General features: G+C 54.9%; 1 protein-coding gene across 1 annotated transcript; it reads left to right on the top strand.

Moving 5' to 3' along the window:
* The first annotated feature begins 413 nt into the window (after positions 1-413).
* On the top strand, positions 414-18,343 carry KCNN3 (potassium calcium-activated channel subfamily N member 3). Its single transcript, XM_058860730.1, has 8 exons — positions 414-1,199; positions 4,095-4,190; positions 7,395-7,813; positions 11,333-11,474; positions 13,146-13,256; positions 14,590-14,717; positions 14,889-14,958; positions 15,386-18,343. The coding sequence occupies exons 1-8, from the start codon at positions 483-485 to the stop codon at positions 15,680-15,682; spliced, it is 1,980 nt and encodes a 659-aa protein (XP_058716713.1). The 5' UTR covers positions 414-482; the 3' UTR covers positions 15,683-18,343.
* The last annotated feature ends 1,378 nt before the right edge of the window (positions 18,344-19,721 follow it).

Genomic DNA, 19,721 nt, shown 5'->3' with positions numbered 1-19,721 from the left:
ATGCCCCCCATCCATGGGGTGACCCACTCCCAGGATGGGAACACCTGCTCTGGCCGCTGCTCGTAATCTTCAGCCTCTATAAACGGATTAAGGGGATTATATAAAAGGAGGGGGGATGCCCATGGGGGAACTCAATGGGTTAAACAGATGGGTCGTTCGGGACTTGTCCGTCGGGGCGTACGGGTACTGGTGCCTGGTGCAACCCGGTGCACTACAAGTCCCGAACGACCCCGCAGAGATGCAGGAACCGGGGGTGTGATGGGGGGGGAGATACAAAGCGGGGAGCGGGCGGGGATGATGTCAGCCTGCGGGGAGCCCCAGCGTGGCCAATGGCGCTGCGGGGCCGGGCCAGCGGCAGCGGCGGGGGCGGTGGCGGCGGCGATAGCGGCGAGAGCACGGAGCCCATTCATGATCCAGCGAACGGGGCCGGTGGCAGGTAAAGCGGAACCGGTGCCCTGTAAAGCGGCGCCGGTACCGCCGTCATGGAGACATCGGGGCATCTCCACGATTCGGGCGTGGGGGACTTGGAGGAGGATGGTCGGTGTCCCTGCCCGTTACCGGGGGATGAACGGTCACCGCCGCCGCCCTCCGCGCTGCCGCCGCTTCAGCACAGCCTGTTGCACTCCTCGCCCGGGTCGTTACGGGCCCCTCCTCCTCCTCCCGCCGCCCCCGCCGCCCTCCACCCTTCCTCCCGCCACGGCAGCCAGCTCAACCTCGGCGACCACCCAGCGGGCTCTGGGGTGGTTAGCAGCAAACACCGGCAGCCCAGCCCCTTGGTTCATCGGCGGGACAGCAACCCCTTCACCGAGATTGCCATGAGCTCCTGCAAGTACAGCGGGGGGGTGATGAAGCCCCTCAGCCGACTCAGCGCATCCCGACGGAACCTCATCGAGGCCGAGCCGGAGGCACAACCCCTGCAGCTCTTTGGTGCCGGTGAACCCCCTGAAATTGTTGTCTCACGCGAGGACAACCATGCGCCCGCCACCCACCGTCCCACACGCCCGCCTGCCCGGCCGGCCCCCACCACCTTTGCCAAGGGGCCCAAGCGCAAGGCACAGAACATTGGCTACCGGCTTGGGCACCGCCGGGCACTATTCGAGAAGAGGAAGCGCCTCAGCGACTACGCGCTCATCTTCGGCATGTTTGGCATTGTCGTCATGGTCATTGAGACCGAGCTCTCCTGGGGGCTCTACTCCAAGGTACCAACGGGGCCAGGGGGGTGTGTGTGGGGCTGGTGGCACCAGATGGTGCCTGGTGGGGTAGGCATGGAGCCATTTGCCCCATCTATCCCATGGGATAAATATGGAGCTGCTTGGCCCATTTGGAGCAGAACAGGGTCAGACAGGCTGGCTGGTGACTGACAGGATGTTCCCAGAGGTTTAGTGGACGCTGCAGCCACAGGTGTTGGACAGGGTGACCGCCTGACTGGAGGTGAGGGGACTATGTGTTGGTGGGTGCTTTGTCTGCCCCATGCACTTGCAGCAGTAGGCACCGACCCACTGAGGTCTGTGGTGCCTGTTGCTGGCATGTCAGTACGCTCCTCAAAAGCACCGTGCCCCCGGCGGTGCAGGGAAGCACCCCCTCCCTCCTCCGCCTCCTCCTCCACACCCCTTCCTGCCATTTTTTTTCCCCTTTTTTTTTGCAGGACAGTGTCTTTTATTTATAATTCTCCCCCCCACGTCCCTTCCAGCTCCTGCTCTCGGGCTGCGCTGGTTGGCAGCGATATGAATAACTCTTTGTATAGACATCTGTCATGTTATTTATACCTATCCAGAGAGGGGAAGGCATCGGCACCCCCACCAGCACCCATGGGCGTCAGCGGGACGGCACTGCTGAGGGGGCTGGGGTGCAGCCAGTAGGGGTACCTGCGCCATGGTGCTGCCAGTGGAGGGGAAGAAGTAGGGTGGGAAGGGGCTGCTCACCGCTTCCTGCCATTATCCAGCATGAGCAGTGGGGAGGGCAGTGTGAGCAGAGGAGGTGGAGGAAGGGAGGCATGTCACTGGGTCCTGTGGTTTGGTGGACCCTGCTGCCTTCCCACCGAGATGCCTGGTGGGGGGGCTCCTGGGCCCCATCTTTCCATGGCTGCCAGGGTCAGTGGGTGTGTAGCGGCTGCAGGCAGCAGTTCCACTGCTCTGTTTGAGGCACGGGCATGCCTTGGTGCCAAGCTGGCATCCCTGGCATTCTTGCCGAGAAAGAAAGATGCTTCAATGCAAGAGCCTTTTTCTGGTGGTTCCCACTCCCCTTTAGCAGGAGCCAAACCACCATCCCCCACCTGCATCTGCTACCTGTTGAGCTGCAGCCACCCACGCAGGCTCCATGTGCCTGCATGCCTGGCTCCGGGGGACTGTCCACCCTTACCAAACTGCCAGCAGCACTGCTGCCATGATCACTGGCCCCACCACGCTGAGCTGCTGTGTCAGCTGGGGAAGACCCTGTGAGTCAGCGCTGCTGCCATGCAGTAGCTGTGACACGCTGCTGCGCCCCTGCCCCACTGTGACACAAACAGTAGTGCTGACAACCACGGGGTTCAGGAGAGTCCCTGGCTCTGGCCTCTGCAGGCCCTTGGCCAGATTTTCAGTAGCTGTGTATAAATCCCCTGAAACTTGCTTGGTGAGAAACCAGAACTCACAGGCAGGGACATGACCATGAGTGTAGGAGTGCATGTGATCAGGGCTGGCTGCCACTGTACATATGGGAATATCAGCACAGCTCCAACTCTGCCCCATGGCCTCAGCCATGCCACCACATGCTCCCAGCCAGAGGGTGCCAAGGCTGAGCTGGGAAGCAAGGACACACTGGCCAGGGTTTGCCTGCTCCCTGCCTGTCAATCGACTGTGGGCAAGATAAGGCCTCTCCTGCCCACAGGACAGTATTGTTGCTTCCCTCCACCTGGGCAGCACCATCAGAGTGAATCATCCTGCCATCCACGTGGTGGAGCAGGACGTGTGCCAGGGAGGCCAAGGTCTTTGCCCACTTCAGCCAAGACCCCATATTGTTTGCTGCGAGCATGGGATCCAGGAATGGCTCTTCATGATACACCTGTCTGTCTTCAGGCAGGAGGCATTGGTAAATGCCGTGTAACATTTGTTATTGTTATATTGTTAATGTAACTCTTGCCAGGTGGGGCAGTGAGTGTCCATGCAGGGTTTGTGCCCCTGGGAAGGGTCTTGTCAGAGCCAGCTGGGCACAATGCTGTTCCGGAGTTTGCCTGTTAATAGCGGTGTTTAGTCCCAGCACTTTTCTTAGTACCAGCCATTATATCCACACAATTGCACAGCCAGAGCCAAGTTGTTAACAATGCAGTGCCGCCTCCACAGCAAATAGTCCCTTCTCTGCGTGCAAACACCCTGCGGAGATGAGGAACACTGGGGAGAGGGCCAAAGCCAGCCCAGCACATTGGGGAGCCAAGGATAGTATGTCATGAGTATGCCAGGTCTTAGCACACCATGAGTGTGCCAGGACTCACCATGCTGGTGCTGGGCATGTTGGTGATGGCATGGAGGTGTGGGACAGGTGCAGTAGTAAGGCGGGTTGGTTTGGGAATAACATCTTGGTGAAGGGCTGCCAATGCTTTAGCATCAGTGGGGGCTAGACTGTGGCTGGCACCACATCAGTTTACCAGTATCCTAAGGGAACAGTGAATCCTGCTTTTCTCCTGGGGACCCACCAGTCAGCCATCAGTGAATCAGGGATTGGTTTCATTTATATAAGATTAATTAGCTGGAGGGTCTAGTCAGATCATCTGTTTGGATACCATAATACTGGGCTTAGGCTAGATGGGGCCAGGGCACTGGCATTGCACATTTCAGAGGGGAGGCTGGGAACTGCATTCAGCAGAATAAAATTTAAAAAGAGTTTTGGAGCACTAGCATGGTGCTAGTGGTACTAGTGGTGCCAGTGATGCTGATGGTACTGATGGTGCCCTTACTACCATGTCAAACTGCTTATGGGGGAAGCTGAAGCAGCAGAAGTCCCATTGAAGATGGGGATAGCAGGTGTTGGGGGGAAGTATTTTCTTTAGGGTGTGGAGTCCAGTGCCAGTAGAATCCTACAGCTCTGTACTCCTTAATGCTTCCCCTGCTTTCACCCTGCAGGACTCCATGTTCTCCCTGGCCCTGAAATGCCTTATAAGCCTCTCCACTGTCATCCTGCTGGGCCTCATCATTGCCTATCACACACGGGAGGTGCAGGTAGGTCCTGGCATCATCAGTGCCTAGTGAGGGGCTGCTGGGGTGGGCTGTGGGGTTTGCCAACCACCTGAGTGGGACACAGTATTTGAGCTCACTCCCTGCTCCATTCTGGAGCCTCCTTCCTCTTTGTGTCTTGGGGGGCAGGGAGGGTTCTTGGGGGGACAGTCAGGCCAGGCACCAAGGAGTCTGTCTGAGCCACAGGTACCTGGCAGATATGCTGGTGAATGGGGGAGACTATAGACAGGAAGAGCTCAGGCCAGTCAAAGTGCCAAGGAAAGTCATGAAATCCTTTCCTAATCAGGGCTGCACACTCTCTTCCTCCCTGGGAAGTTAAAGGACTCCTAGTTTGTTCCAGGAAGGCTGTGCTTCCCTGTGCAACCTAGCTTCGGCACAATGCCAGCCTGTTTTGGGCATGGGAGGAATGAATCACCAGTCAGGAGAAGGATCATCCTGGGAAGGGATGTCAAAGCCCCTGGCCCTGAGTGCACCATAATCCTACCTTGTCCCTCCTGGGGCTGGTGGACAGAGGGGCTTTGCCATCATAGGGGGCTGGCAGCAGCATCCCACTCCCTGCCTGCCTCTGTCCTGGCAGTCCCCACTCCAGCTCAGCCTGCCCATATGGGGACCAAGCCTGGGGATGGGTTATTCAAGGCAAATATTTGAGAGCTCTGGTTCTTGCTGGAATAATATTTACCCCAGGATGACTGTGGTTGGGGTCAGCCGGGTGAGCCGTGGCCCCAGTGCTAACTGTTTCCTCTGTTTGTTGTTTCTGGCAGTGGGTTGTGCAAACACAACACCCAGGCAGCACACAGGTCATCCTACCTCTCCTGCCTTGACCAGAGCCAAAGTCCCACTGCTGTCCTTCTGCAAATGGGGACTGAACCTCACCATGGTCCCAGCTGCTCTCCCAGGCCAGTTACACTGTCAAGACAGGGAATTAGATGAGTTTGACTTGTTCTGCTCCAAAGTTGTGCTGGCTGCTCATTGCCCTGTGTGTTGTAATGTTAAAAAGGAATTGCTGATAATCCAACCAAAATGGAATAGGGCTGCCAGAGCTGTAAATCCTCAATTTCTTGTACCTCTTGGCCAAGGTGGGGGACTGTGCTCACCTGGCCACGGCACCTTTCAGACCTACCAGCCTCTGGGAAGAAATTATTTTAGCTTCTTCCCTCAGGATTCCCTCTTCCTCTCTTGCCCAGAGAAGCTGTGGCTGCCTCATCACTGGAAGTGTTCAAGGCCAGGTTGAATGGAGCTTGGAGCAACCTGGTCTAGTGGAAGGTGTACCTACCCGTGAAAGTGGGTGGAATGAGATGAGCTTTAAAGTCCTGTTCAACCCAAACCAGTCTGTGATTCTATCATCCTACTAATTGTGTTAATTAGTCCTTTTGGAATGCTTGAAGGTCTTCTCATGCCTCAATTTCTCTGGGGCTGAGGCGCCACTTGGCACCCCAATGATGCCTCTGGTGCCTAGGGCAGAACGTGCCATCCTCTGCCAGCACCACATTATCAGCATGACACGTGAAGGAGAGCAGTGTTGTCAATGCTGCCAGCTCCCACCAAGGTGTTTTGTGGGGGAAGAGACCCCTTGTTCCCTGTGCTTGGAGTGCCTAGGGCTGTTTATGCTTTTGGTGAAACTTTAGTCCCCATGAGGTGTCTTGGCAGTTTTTCTTGGGCTTTGTTTTTCTGGAGATGTGGTGGCCAGCATTCTTGTTCCTTCCCCTGCTGGAGCCAGTGATGCTGGATATGTTGGGGAATGCCCCCTTGGGTACCACCAAACTACACTAGGTTTCCATGGGAACCCACATTGATGTTTCACAGGTACAGAACTAAGAGCGGGGGGGGGGCTGGCTCAGGGGAATCCTGCCCAAATCCTCTCTTGCTCCTTCCCTTCCCTGCCCTATGGCAACCCCCATCATGCAGGCAAAAGGCTCCTGCCTTTTTCCGCTTGCTAATTTGTTTATTTTAACACCCTTTTCCAGGAAGGAATAGGCTGTCAGCTTGCTAAATGTCTGAGGATCTCCCTTGACAGCTTGGAGCATTTTTGTAAACAATTTCTCAAACAAAGCAGCTAAAAGGAGCAGAGTTTTCCCTACAGAAAGGGAGGTGGCTGGGGCAGCCACTCCATGAGTCAGTCCCAGTGGCTCCTGCTATCCCCAGGGAGAGCCCCAAGTGCCATGCCCTGCTAGTGAGGTGGCTGGCGCAGGTGTACTGGGGCCTCTGGCAGGGCAGGAGGGTTGTTCCCGGGCTCAGCACCAGCTGAGGCCATGCTCTCCACCCACCTCTCATCCGCTGCCCTGGCTGTGTGCAGCCCTGGATCCGTGAGCAAGCCAGCATCATTGCAATCCTTGCAGGACTGAGGACGTGGACAGTAGCAACCAGCTGCCACATCCCCTTGGATCCCTTCCTGGTGGTTTCTTTGCCAAGTGCTGCTTGCAGAGAGGCCCTGAGCATGCCCCTGCTGCTGTGGGTGATACCGGTGTCCCTGTCACATCAGGGAGAAGCTGATAGCAGCCTCAGGACAGCCCTGCTGAGGCAGGACAGGGTGGGTGACTCCCAGGGCTCTGGTGGCATCCCAGAGATGCCAGATTTTGAGTGAGCTCTCCCCAGCTCCTGTAGAGACCCCAACTCCATCACTGATGATGGCAGAGGAGCTGGATGAACCATCAGTTGCCATGACAACTGAATCCCATCTCCGCCAGCAGCTGGATGCTCTGACTGTGGCGTTCATTGCCCAGATATTGCCCCAGAACTCAGGGTGTGATGACTGTCGGTGAAATCAGTGCAGCACCAGGAGCAGAGGGACTGGGGTGGCTCATGCTGGTGCTCTGTGGCACCACGGCTTGGCCATCTCTGTGGCCTAGATGAGGGGGACATTCTGGGAGGTGGGGTTCTGCCAGCTAGATTTTGAGTGACCTGTCCCCAGGCTGTGCCTGGGTGCTGTGCCATGATGTGTCTGGACACCTTAATGCTTTTGGTGTCCCCTGCAACGTGACCATCCCTGACACACACTAGCAGGGCAGCAGAGAGGTTGGTGGTGACTCATTCCCATGTTTTTCTTCTCTGTCCATCCCCAGAGCTTCTGGCTGAGCCACACCCACCTCCTCTTAGCTCTGGTGTATGACCCCCACTGCCTGTGGAGGGAGGGATGCCAGTGGGCAAGTTGTGTGGGGTCACTAGTAACTGCGTGGTTTTGCATCGTGGTAGCTCTTTGTGATCGACAATGGAGCTGACGACTGGCGGATAGCGATGACGTATGAGCGCATCCTCTACATCAGTCTGGAGATGCTGGTTTGTGCCATACACCCCATTCCTGGGGAGTACAAATTTTTCTGGACAGCTCGCCTGGCTTTCTCCTACACACCTTCTCGGGCAGAAGCTGATGTGGACATCATCCTGTCTATCCCCATGTTCCTGCGCCTCTACCTGATTGCTCGGGTGATGCTGCTGCACAGCAAGCTCTTCACTGATGCCTCCTCACGCAGTATTGGGGCACTCAACAAGATTAACTTCAACACCCGCTTCGTCATGAAGACACTCATGACCATCTGCCCTGGGACAGTGCTGCTGGTCTTCAGCATTTCCCTCTGGATCATTGCTGCATGGACAGTCCGTGTGTGCGAGAGGTGAGAGTGGTCTGGGATGCACGGTGCTTTGGGATTCACAGTGGTTTGGAATGGGCAGTGGTTTGGGGTATGTGTCAGTTCAGGATGCTCAACACTTCAGAATGCCTACTGGTTTGGGATGTTCAACTGTTCAGGATGCACATAGGTGGAGGTTTGGGATCCATGGTGTCTTGGAATGCTCAATAGTTCAGGACTCGAGCATAATGAGCAGCAGTTCGGGATGTGCAGAGGTTTGCGATGCTCCATGGTTCAGGATGTGCCGTGGTTCTGGATGCTCAGCAGTTTGTGGTTTGGCATTCTCAATGGAGATGCGATGTCCCAACCCCCTGTAGGAGGGATGCAGGGCTCCAGAGCCTCAGCAGCCACAGGTTCCCTCAACTGAGCAGTGTTGTTAGCAGATGATAAATTGTCTTATACAGGCAGGAAGCAGAGCAGGGTCAGCCCTGTCCTCACAGTGCAGTACCTAGGCCAGGCAGGGTTCTTGTGCAAGAGGACAATGTGTGGTGCCAGAAGCCCCAGGAGCATGGGTGAGGGACATGGAGAATGGTGGGAGCTGGGGGCTGTGGATGGGGAAGGGCCAGAGGTGCTGATGGTGACAGGGCCTGGCTCAGGCTCTAGCATCACTGCAACTGACTGTCATGACAACACTGTGGTGACAAACCCACAGCCTGATGGCATCATGCCAGCCAGCACCAGCGTGCTCAGCACCAGGGTTGCTGTGGCGACCAGCCTGGTGGGCATCACTGCACCTCCATCTCTCAGGGACCTGCCACCACTGTTTGTCTGCTGAGGGAACCAGGGGGCTGTGGTGGTGGCACCCCAGCCAGAAGGTTTTCTCCACAGCCATGGTGCAGGGTGCTAGCAGCACCTGGGGAAGGGAGGGCAGGTCATCCAGAAGCTGTCCTGTTGTGGCAGCTTTGTGTCATCCTTGGAACTAAGATGCGAAGGATCACTCATACCAACTGGCACCCCAGGGTTACCTGGGACACCCAGATTGCTTCTAGATTGTTTGCAAAGTGAGACAAAGGCCACCCCCCAACTCTTCCGCAGGGTGGGACCCATTGCTCTGGTCATAATGCAAAGGGGCAAGTGCTGTGGCAGTGGTGTGGGACAGCACACAGATTTTATGAGCTTTTACTGGCTACCTTTGCCTTCCTGCCTCCCTTAATGATGCTCTCCTTATGAGCTGGATATGGTTATTATGTTCAGGCACCACCTAATTGTGTTTGAGAAACTGTGGTTTATGCCTCCTAAACAGGGAGCAGGCGGACAGGCATTCAGGACACACACAGGAGGGTAATCCCACACCTGGTGAGGCTTAGGCTGGAAAATGCAATGAAGAATTATTAGGAACAAAAAGCCTCAGAAATTATGCAAAGGCACTGCAGATCATTGGCACCGCAGTTGCCATCACCTCCGTGTATGTACAGAGAGGCAGAAGTGAACCCAGGTGGGCTGGAGATGCGTCAGTCCTGGGGGATACAGGACTGAGGGAATGCAGAATCCTTGGGCCGTGTTCCACGTGTGAGCAATGCAAGATCCCTTGTGCATGCACCAGCCCTGGGGATCACACAGCTCCCACAAAAGCTACCCAGAATGTGTCCTCCTGTCCATACTGATGTCACTGGCAGTGGAAACCAATTTGCTGCGGTTTGCAGGACCATTCCCAACCAGCAGCCACTGGGGCCGGGCAGTTTAGAGGCAGTTGTGCCTCTCCAAGACATGGTTCTCGGGCTGGGGTGGCACGGCCATGGCACGTCTCCTTGGCACTGAGCTGTGGTCTCCAGCGTCTGTGGGCGCAGCATCCTCCCGTGCGCGCCGCGGGGCCGCACCTCTCCGAAGGCAGCGAGTCGCTTAGCAACCTCGCCTGCTCGCCCGGCCACCGCGCACCGCCTGCAGTGCCTGCGGTGCCGCCAGCGCTGCCGGGGCTGCCCGCGACGGCGCGCACGTGTGCTCACACGTGTGCTGGTTCGTGCCGCCCGCCCGCTCCTGGAGCAGCCAGCCTGGAGCACCAGCTGGGACTGCCCAGCGCGATGGGGTCGGCTCGGCCGAGATGGTGCTGCCACAGTGGCATGGCACGGCAATAAGGTGATGCTCACAGCTGCCACAGTGGTGAGGGTGGCTGTGGCCTTACTGGGGACTGGCAGACCAGGGGACAGCAGAAAGCGGTGCTGGTGTCTGACTGATTGCAACTCTTGGCGTAAGCAGGTGGCCCCTCTTTCTGCCCACACCAGCCGTGGTATGTGCCAGCCCCTCTGTTTTATCAATTCTTGCTCAAAGTCCTATTCAGAAGAGAAAATGTCCCTCTGTCCAGTAGGCCTGTAACCCACTTGTCCAGCATGATGCTCTTGGGGTTGTCCCCTCAAGACAGCCCATCCTGCGGGATGAGGTAGGCTCAGCTCTCCTCAGGAGAATACACTGGACAGGCTGGCACTGGAATTTTGGAGAGCGCCACTGTGGTTATGTGCTCTAGCTCCCCTGGCCAACCCTACCCAGAGTGAGTCTCACCATGGCTGAGGGTGCTTTCTCCTGCACCAGGACCTCATTTGAGTCTCCAGCTGAGGGAAAAACATTTCAGAAGAGGAGAAAACCCAACTGCTCTGTAAGTTATGATCTCGGAGTTGGGATTGCCAAAAGCTCCATCTGTTTTCCCTCTCTGGATTCTGTGAGGCTAGGAGAAATCTGCCGGGGAGGCAGGAGAACAACCATCTTGTTCATAGTGGGGTAAAGGCACTGCCTGCCCCTGCTGACTTCGGGTTGAGTCCCACTGCAGACTGGGCCAGGCCCTGCTGCCCTGCCAGGAGTCAGCACTGTATCCCTCAGGAAACATACCTGCATGGCTTGGCTGTGCTTGTGCCAGCTCTGAGGAGCTGGAGGCAGCTGGGGCCCCTGATTGCGTGTTTACTGGGACAGCCAGAGTGGTCACTGACCTCACATTTCAGCAGGGACATAGAAAATTTGCAGCATTCCCAAAGCTGCAGCCACTCAATGTGTGCTGTGTCTTGAGTGTGTGAGCTGTTCCTCTGATTCTCAAAGCTAAGCTCATGCCAGAGGCTTGATGGAGTCCATGCCCAGCAATTCTTCTGGGACTGCTGACAGCACTGTCTTCTGGGGCAGCACAGCCCAGGCTGCAGCACCAGTAGGATGCAGAGGAGGATGCCAATGGTGAGCTGCTGTGATCAGGGGCTTTGCAGAGCCACAGCTCTTTCTCCCATCAGCCATTTCTTGCTGCAGCACCACATGATACTGGGGACACACAACAGGACTGGGATGTGGTGACAGATCTGACTGAAAACAGAAGCCCTTTCCACTGAGTTTTTGCTCTCATTTTGTCCATATGGGTTTTCCAGTGCCAGGAATTGTGCAACCACTGCTACTATGGCACATCCTACTGTGTTGTTAAATCCTCTACCCCAGCACAGGCCATGCCAGGTGAGCCACTGTGCCCAGGTACCCCCATTTCTTCCACATCCATCCCCGTTCCCTGCTGTGACATTGATGTCCGTGTCTCCTTGGCAGGTACCATGACCAGCAGGATGTAACCAGCAACTTTCTGGGTGCCATGTGGCTCATCTCCATCACCTTCCTCTCCATCGGCTATGGTGACATGGTCCCACACACCTACTGTGGGAAGGGAGTCTGCCTGCTTACTGGCATCATGGTAAGGGCCATGCCAAGCTGTTTATCCATTCTGTGGGCTCTGCCTCTCTCCATTGCAGAGGCAGGGCCACTGGATTTTGTGGGGACTGGTTTCTCAGCTGTTTTGTCCATGTACAAGGCCTAAAGACTTCAGCTCTGAGGTGTCACAGCCTGGAATTTGATGGAGTTGTCTCAGATGATGAATTTGGGGTGGATTTAGACCCATATTCAGTAAGGATGGAGGGCTCTTGGTAGAGTCAGTGATGTCCCCAGGGAGCAAAGGGCACCTGAGCATCCCTTGGCCATCCTGGTCCACACCATCTGGCTTCCACTGCTCATCTGCCATGGAATCCTTTCCCTCTGGTCAAAAGGTCACCACTCTCCAGGCCCTCCAAAATACTGGCCCCAAGGAGCCCACCACGAGATCTCCTGTCTTGTGGGACTTTCCAGCCAGGGCTGCTGAAGAAGCAGCTGGGGGATCTGTGGTCATGGCTCCTCCACAGATCCACCCCAGCCATGAGCATCCTGAGTCTGCCCACCTCAGCTCCAGGCCCTGGGGATGAAGCTTTCCCTCCTCCCAGCTAGGGCGGACCGAACTTACCCCATGAGTACCATCAGCTGGGGAGGCTCCACCAAAAGGTATTAATTCTATATTATCTAGAAGTCTTTGATCTGTCTTGGATGAGGTCAGATGCAGCAAGGCTGGTATTATTGGTGGGAGCCAAGCAAGGGAGAAAATCCCTATGGATGCAGCAATTGCCAGCAGAGGAGAAGCTGCTGGTTCAGCCAAGGGGATTCCTGTGCTGCAGGCTCCCAAAGCTCTTCTCCAACCAGTGGTTACTTTGAAATGAGACACCATCTGTAAAAGTGTCCCCCCACACCCAGCACAGGCCCCCCACCCCTGGGAATGGAGACCCCATACCCACTGGGCTTGGAGGCTTTGCTGGGTTTCCTCAGTCAGCACTAGGGGTAGTAGCTCCACCAGGAAGAGAGAGGTGGGAGTTGAGAGTATGCAGCAGGACCTTTGAGGATGCTGAAGGATTCAGGGTATCAGGTTAATTAATGACTCTTTAAGGCGAGCTTGCCAGGCTGAGTGCACTCTGCCAGAGCTCTAGAGGGAAGCAACCTGGTATGAACAGCTGGTATGAACAGCAGCAGGCAGAGCTCAGGAGCACAGGAGCACAGCAGGGAGGCTCTGGAAAGAACACCTTGGCACAGATGTGCACTGGAGACAATAGCTGCCACACAGATCTGGCCACAGTTGCCGGGATAAGTGAGTTCCCAGCTGGTGCAGTTGGGATACATGGCAATTTGAGGGGTCCTGATTTGAGGCCCCTTCTCTTCTCTTATGCATTTTGCCTGGTGCTTCCTTGTTGCTCTCCCAGCCCAGACCTCTCTTGGGAGTGGAGGTCTTCCCATCCCACAGGGCACTGGCATGGGGCAGATCTCTGGCCTGCAATGGCACAGGCTCACCACTGACCACTGCTGACCTTGTTAATAGCCCTGGCCTCTCCCATTAGTTACACAGCTCACCATCAGCCATTCAAGGACACCCAGGGTCTGTAGTATCTTTTTGTTAGGATAATGAGGAGGACATGTAGCTTTAGTTAATTAGCGGATTGCAAGGATGAGGGTGGGAGTGCTGGTGTTACAAGAGGGTGACAAACTATTTCCCCAACTGATCCTTGTTCAGGGTGCTGGATGTACAGCACTGGTGGTGGCTGTGGTGGCCAGGAAGTTGGAGCTCACCAAAGCTGAGAAGCATGTCCACAACTTCATGATGGACACACAACTGACAAAGCGGGTAAGGTGCCATGGGGGACAGCAGGAGTGGGGGCATTGTTGTGTGCCAGGATTTGGGGATTTGGGCTACCACGGCTGGAGGAAGATGTCAGCACCTCTGGATCCTGTGGGTACCACTACGGAAGAAGGTGTTAGCATCATCTCTGAGTGAGGCTACAACAGGAGAGGAAGGTGTTGGCATCTTTGGATGTGGGTCCTGAAGGTACCACTGCTGAAGAAGTTGTCCAAGTGCTGTGGATATAGCACAGGCACAAGTGTTACACTGAGACAAAGAGCACCAGCTCTGTTCCAGGGATTCAGGTGATGCTCCCTCTGGGAACATACCCCCTCCCTCTTCCACAGTATGATCTCACTTCTCTTGGTGTCAGGAAAACAACTGGATTTTGGTGATTCAGTTCCCACCACAGATAAGAACCACACTGTAAGGTTCCCCTGAGGAGGGACCCAGAGCCTGCGTTCATGGGGTTACTGTCGTACCAGGGTCTGGTGTCACATCCCTGATAGCATGCAGGAGCAGCAGGAGGTCACTGGACCTGGCAGCCTCATCATGGCAAAGCGTGTCATATAATGGGCTCTGCACACTACAATATGTTTTAGAGGAGATGGTGGCAAAATGACTATCAGTGCAGGCCTTGGAAAGGCAACTAGTTGTGGGATGCAAACAGGGCACCTACTTCACCCCAGAGAGCAGAGCCCCAGACAAAGCCCTGACACCCCAGAAATAGTCAGGGCCTTGGTGTGACCAGGCTGGAAAAGCAAAACAGCTGGTCAGCCCTGCTCCACTGGCCACTGATATAGATCTGCAGGCTCCATGCCAGGCAGACAGCAGACAATTCCTCCTGGAACAAGCAGCTGAGCTGTGGTTTAGCTGGAGAGTCTGCAGAAGTCATGTCCCAGTGCTGGCAGCACAACTGGGACTTGCCAAGATTGGCAGATGGGTGCAGGAATCAAGAAAACCTTTGGGATTTTTTTCTTGAGGCTTATGGTACAACTTTGTGCGTAGGCAAAGAGCCAAGTGCTGGAGAATGAGTGCAGAGTAGGAGTGAGATGTGGGTGCACCAGGGGCCAATAGCTCTGCCTTCTCTTACTCCTGCTTGAACTGCAGCAACAGTCCCTAACGCTAACCCTTAACCCCTAACCCTTAACCCCTAACCCTAACCCCTAACCCTAACTCTAATGCTGTTTGACTTGCAACAATGCAGGAGACTGTGCAGGTACAAAGCTAAGTGCCTCACTCTTGAGTGCTCTTGCAGCATTGGTTCATGGCAGAGCAAGACCAGTGTCTCTGTGAAATCCCACATGGCTGGTGACCTGCAGCCACTCTTCCTTTTCAGATCAAGAATGCAGCAGCCAATGTCCTGCGGGAAACATGGCTTATCTACAAGCACACCAAGCTGCTGAAGAAGATCGACCATGCTAAAGTCAGAAAGCACCAGAGGAAGTTCCTACAAGCCATCCACCAGTAAGAGGCTATGCAGTGGGCTGGGGGCAGACTGAGCTCCAGATAAACCAGGATCCTGTCCCTGGCAGGGGAGTGGGGACAGTTTTCCATTGCCTGGGATGCAGGCAGGTCTCCAGATGCAGTTTGAAAGAGGGGAGGGAGTACAGCCATGTGCTCTTTCCTTCTCCCCAGGTTACGGAGCGTGAAGATGGAGCAGAGGAAGCTGAGTGACCAAGCCAACACCCTTGTTGACCTCTCAAAGGCAAGTCCCACAGGGACCCTGTGGCTTGGCCAGACTGAGTGTTTTTCTTCACTCAGAAAAACTAAAGCAGAATTGGCTGACCGCAAAATGCTCCGACTCAGTAAATGTCAGCAAGGAATAGCTGCTGTGGGATGGCTGCCCTTGCAAAGCAGGAGGAAAAACATACATGAGCCAGGGGTTCCCTGCAACCCTTTTTGCAAGGGATACCACTGCTCAGCAGCACAGGGCCAGCAGAGTTTCCTTGCTTTGATGGCCAGGGATGAGCCAAACTGCAGCCACAGAACCCTTGGAAAACCTGGGGTGGGCTGAGATGGGTCAGCTTTCAGGGCAGAAAGGGGTAAAGGGGTGAGCTCTGCTAGCGGCAGTGGCACTAACCCCTCCAGCCATGGTACTAACCCCACCACTGTCCCCTGTGTCCCCTCCCCAGATGCAGAATGTGATGTACGACCTCATCACAGAACTAAATGACCGCAGTGAGGACCTGGAAAAGCAGATCAGTGGCCTGGAATCTAAGCTGGAGCAGCTCAGTGCCAGCTTCAACTCCCTGCCCCTGCTGATGGCTGACATGCTGCGCCAGCAGCAGCAGCGCCTGCTCACCGCTGTCCTGGAGGCCCGGGGGGTGGGTGTGCCAGTGAGCACCCCCCAAACACCTCTCTCTGAGAGCCCCATTGGGGTCAGCTCCACCTCCTTCCCCACCCCTTACACGAGCTCAAGCAGCTGCTAAAATGCAGTCCCTCAGCCCCACCGTGGACAGGGGAAGCATTTCCGCACAGATCATGAGGTCTCTGTGAACTTTCTTCTGGTCCTTGAACCACTGCAGGACCCTTCAGCTGGAGCCAATGGGACCAGCAGTGCCGAGCAATGCTCGGAGCTTTGCCAACGCCTTGGTATCGGGAATTGCATCCCTGTTCAGGTGCCTCAACACGTGGTGAAGGAAGGGGACAGAAGGTGATGCCTTGGGCCAGCCTTTGCCATGGCGTCCAGTGGCAGACGGAAAACCCACGCTCAATCTCAGGTCTTCACATTTGAAAACAAAACAAAACAAAACACCAAGTCAGAAGCACTGAAGCAACGGAGACACCGGAGGGAGAGTTCTTCTCCCTGGGGCACTCCCCTCGCCCCCTGCCCCTCTCATGATTGCCAACCTCACCAGGCAGATGCCAATGTGGGGGGCTCGTTATGCAGGCTCTGGCTGACTCTGCCTATGCTCCATCCATCTCCTTGCCAGGACTCACAGGACAGCCCCCTCACATTGACAGCTGGGTGACAATATCTGGCTGTAACATTCCTGGGGAGCTCTCTGGAGCTGTGAGTGTTTTCTACCCAGAGAATAACAATGGACACTTTGTCTTTCTGGTCCTTTAGTGTCATATCCTGCCTGGAGATGCATGCCAGAGCCAGGAAAGCAGTGCCTACAGTGTGCAGGGCCATGCAGGGCTGCCCCCAGCCGATGTGTTGGTGGCCTGTGATGGAGCTCGCAGGCCAGCCCAAGTGCTGAGGGGGGTCTCCAGGTGCTCACATCACTTCCTGCTGGGAGCTTCCCAGCATTTTTCAAAGCCAGTGAGCTCTTTGCAGCAGTCTCAGAAGTGCTGGATGAACACCCCATCAGCTCCAACTGTCTCCACTTCTGCTGGGAACACCCATGCTTGAGCCCAGTTGGCAGTGTCAAATCCACCAGGATCAAGCAGGAGCTCACTGGCAAGTGATGTGTTAGCAGGGGCAGGTGCTTCATCTGTTTAAAACAAAGCCCATCACCTTCATGCCACTTCTGCTGGGTTTGGTGGAGGGCAGCAGCACTCTGGCACCACCTCAGCAATGGTACTGCTGCCCATGCCTGCCAAAGTGCAGCACCTCAGACTCCATTATATTTTTGCTGGTGTTCAGCTTCCTGAGGTACCCTTGGCATCACTTGGCTGCTTCTGGAACCAGCCACTTTCTGTTTTGCTTTCACTATTTCTCCCTTTTTCCTCCTCAGTTCTTCCCCAGTGTCGTGTTCTGGCTTTCCTGGATCCTTGCATGGAGCCGCGCCAGGCTCCAAGTTTGGGGTAGGTGTTTGCTGCTTTCCATGAAAACTCAGCAAAGAATATTTATATATTTTTAAACAGATGAAGTAACTATTACTCTGCAATATTAATTACACCTCAGCAGTGTCAGTAATTGTAATCAGTCACTGTGTTATTCCAGGTATACTCAGCCTGTAATGCTCTCCTTTGTAACTTTTTCCCTTCCATAAATAATGCTGGATTTTGTGTGTATGTAGGGGCAAAGACACACCACCCTCCTGCACCACCACCCCTACACCCCCAATGCTGAAGAGCTTCTTTGCTGCCAGTGGTGTGAGGTGGTTTCACTCCTTGTGCCCTGCAGCTGGAGTTACATAGAAAATAAGCAGTAGATAGTGAGGAGTACTGCCCCCACACTGGCCCTAGGAGGAGAAGGAGGAGGAGGAGGAGGAGGAGGAAGGCTGTAAGGCAACAGCAGGAGTACTGCAAAATGAGATCCCTGCTACAGCGGTGTTGGTAGCAAGGGACCAAACACAGTCATCCCTGTTGCCTTCAGGTAGGCACGTGCCCATTGCTACTGGTCTTGGCCAGTGGGAGATATGCAGCTTCTGGGAATAAGCTGCTCTTCCAAGCTCTTGTAATTAGTATCATTGATATCCCATGGATGGCTGGGAATTCACTGCTGCCTTGGAAGCCCCCCCATGATCTATTCTCACCCCAGCTGCTGCTCCCCATATGCGTCTGGGTGCCCACCTGTCCATCTTGCCCAGCAGAAGCTCCTGTTCGCCTGTCAGGAGGTTCCCAGCATTGCAATGGAGAATATTTTAAAAATTCTGAGAAAGAGCCTGAAGTGCAGCATTTTCCCTGCCCTGTAGTCAGCTAGTGGAGAAAAATGCTTTCTGGGCCTCAGATAGGAGCAAACTGCCCATGGAATGGCATGGGGCATCAGAGAGCCAGAGAAAGTATTGATTCTTAAAGATCAATATTGCCAGCAGGAACCCAGGAACTGCCCTGCCAGGTTCATGGTCAAGTCTAGGAAATCCAACCAAGTGAGACAAGAGCAGATGCTGTCAGCTCGCAGGCCCCAAGGCTGGAGGTGGTAAGGACCACAGTAAGAGTGTTGGGATTGCAACTAGAGCCCCGTCTTGTTCTGGAGGAGAGCAGCTGCTGCTGCAGTGGATCCTTGCACACCTCACAGCTTCCCTCCCCTGGCCTCACCTCAGCATAACCTGCACTGCAACAACCCTTCTGCCTGGGACCTGGCAGCCCAGGCTCTGCACCCTATGCCCTGCACCTTGCACCCTGCATCCCCCACACCCCTATCCCACCCCTGCACCCCCCGTTCCACATCCCTGAATTCCCATGCCAATCCCCAAAGCCCCTATCCCACCCCTGCCAGTCCTTCAACACTGGTGCCAGTAGTCCTGATCCACTACGCCCAGCACCGGACTCCACCGTGGCCAGCACCCGCCCCAGTCCCACTGCCGGGACCACAGAGCCAACCTGAAGCCAGAGTGAGGGCAGGCATGGTGGGGAGCCCCCAGTGCTGTCCAGTCCAGTGTGCCCACCCAGAGCTGCTACTCTGCTCCCTGACGGCAGCTCTTGGTCATCAGCAGCCTCAGCTGGCACAGCCCCAGTAAACAGCTCCAGTAAATGCTCCCCAGCCAATCCTGTCCACACACCCGAGATGATCACTTTGGATACACTAAGGGACATCGGGACAAACAGAGAGAAGAGCTGAGATCAGCAACCAAGGTGGAGGAACAGCACAAGAGGAAAATCATAGAGATGCCGACCTGCAGCTGGGAAAGCATCTGATCGATCCCAGAGTCCAACGGGGCCAATCCCCAATGCCCCTCCAGGACCCACCTAACCCAGCCAGTCCCATTTTTGGCACATTTATGGGGGCTTTTTTTGCTCCATGACCCTCTTTCCTGCGCTGCCTGCAAGGAACTATCCTAGAAATACAAGAAAAATTCCATGGTCTCTCTGCAAACTCATGGATGTTTCTGTTCAGACTTAAGGAGCTTTGACCTGGGTTTGCATCTTGCCTCTGTACTGCTCGCTTCTTTTTTAATGATAGGGGAAAGCATAATAGTTTATTTTAACTATGAAATATATTGCTATATTATGATGGTTATGGTAACTTTCAATTATGGTTTTGTACCCAACATGGTTGTTAGCAGGCAGCAACACCAGGCTGCTGCCAAAAATGTCTGTTTCTGAGTACAGCTACTACTGCCAGTGAGGATGGGGGACAGGGAGGCAGGGAGAGGTGCAGAACCCAAGTCATTATCCTTTATCTCCCTTGTATTTGTTCCCATTACTTGGAAGCTGACCAGAGTCAGAGAAGCAGGTCTGCATCTGTGTGTAGCCCAATAGCAGCAGAAGAGAAAGGTCAGGCTCCCCTTTTTTCCCAGGGTCTGGAAAGCCATTCTCCCCAGGTTGTATCCTCCAGCAGAGGAGGGACTCCGTTCCCTGGGCACAAGGTCTGCAAGAGCCAAACTTTTTCTTTTCCTCCAGGATGGAGGCTCTTAAGAAAGCAGAGTTGCGGATCACATTTTGATAGAATTATGGAATCATTAAGGTTGGAAAAGTCCTCTAAGAACATCAAGTCTTACTGTTAACCTAGCACCGCCAAGCCTACTGCTAACCCATGTGCCCAAGTGCAACATACACAAATCTTCTAAGCTCCTCCAGGGATGGGGACTCCACTACTGCCCTGGGAAACCTGTACCAGAGCCTGACCACACTTACACA

This window comes from Poecile atricapillus, chromosome 33 (genome assembly GCF_030490865.1).
Source record: "Poecile atricapillus isolate bPoeAtr1 chromosome 33, bPoeAtr1.hap1, whole genome shotgun sequence".
NCBI classification, from domain to species: Eukaryota; Metazoa; Chordata; class Aves; order Passeriformes; family Paridae; genus Poecile; species Poecile atricapillus.
This window is presented reverse-complemented; position numbering and strand designations above follow the sequence as displayed.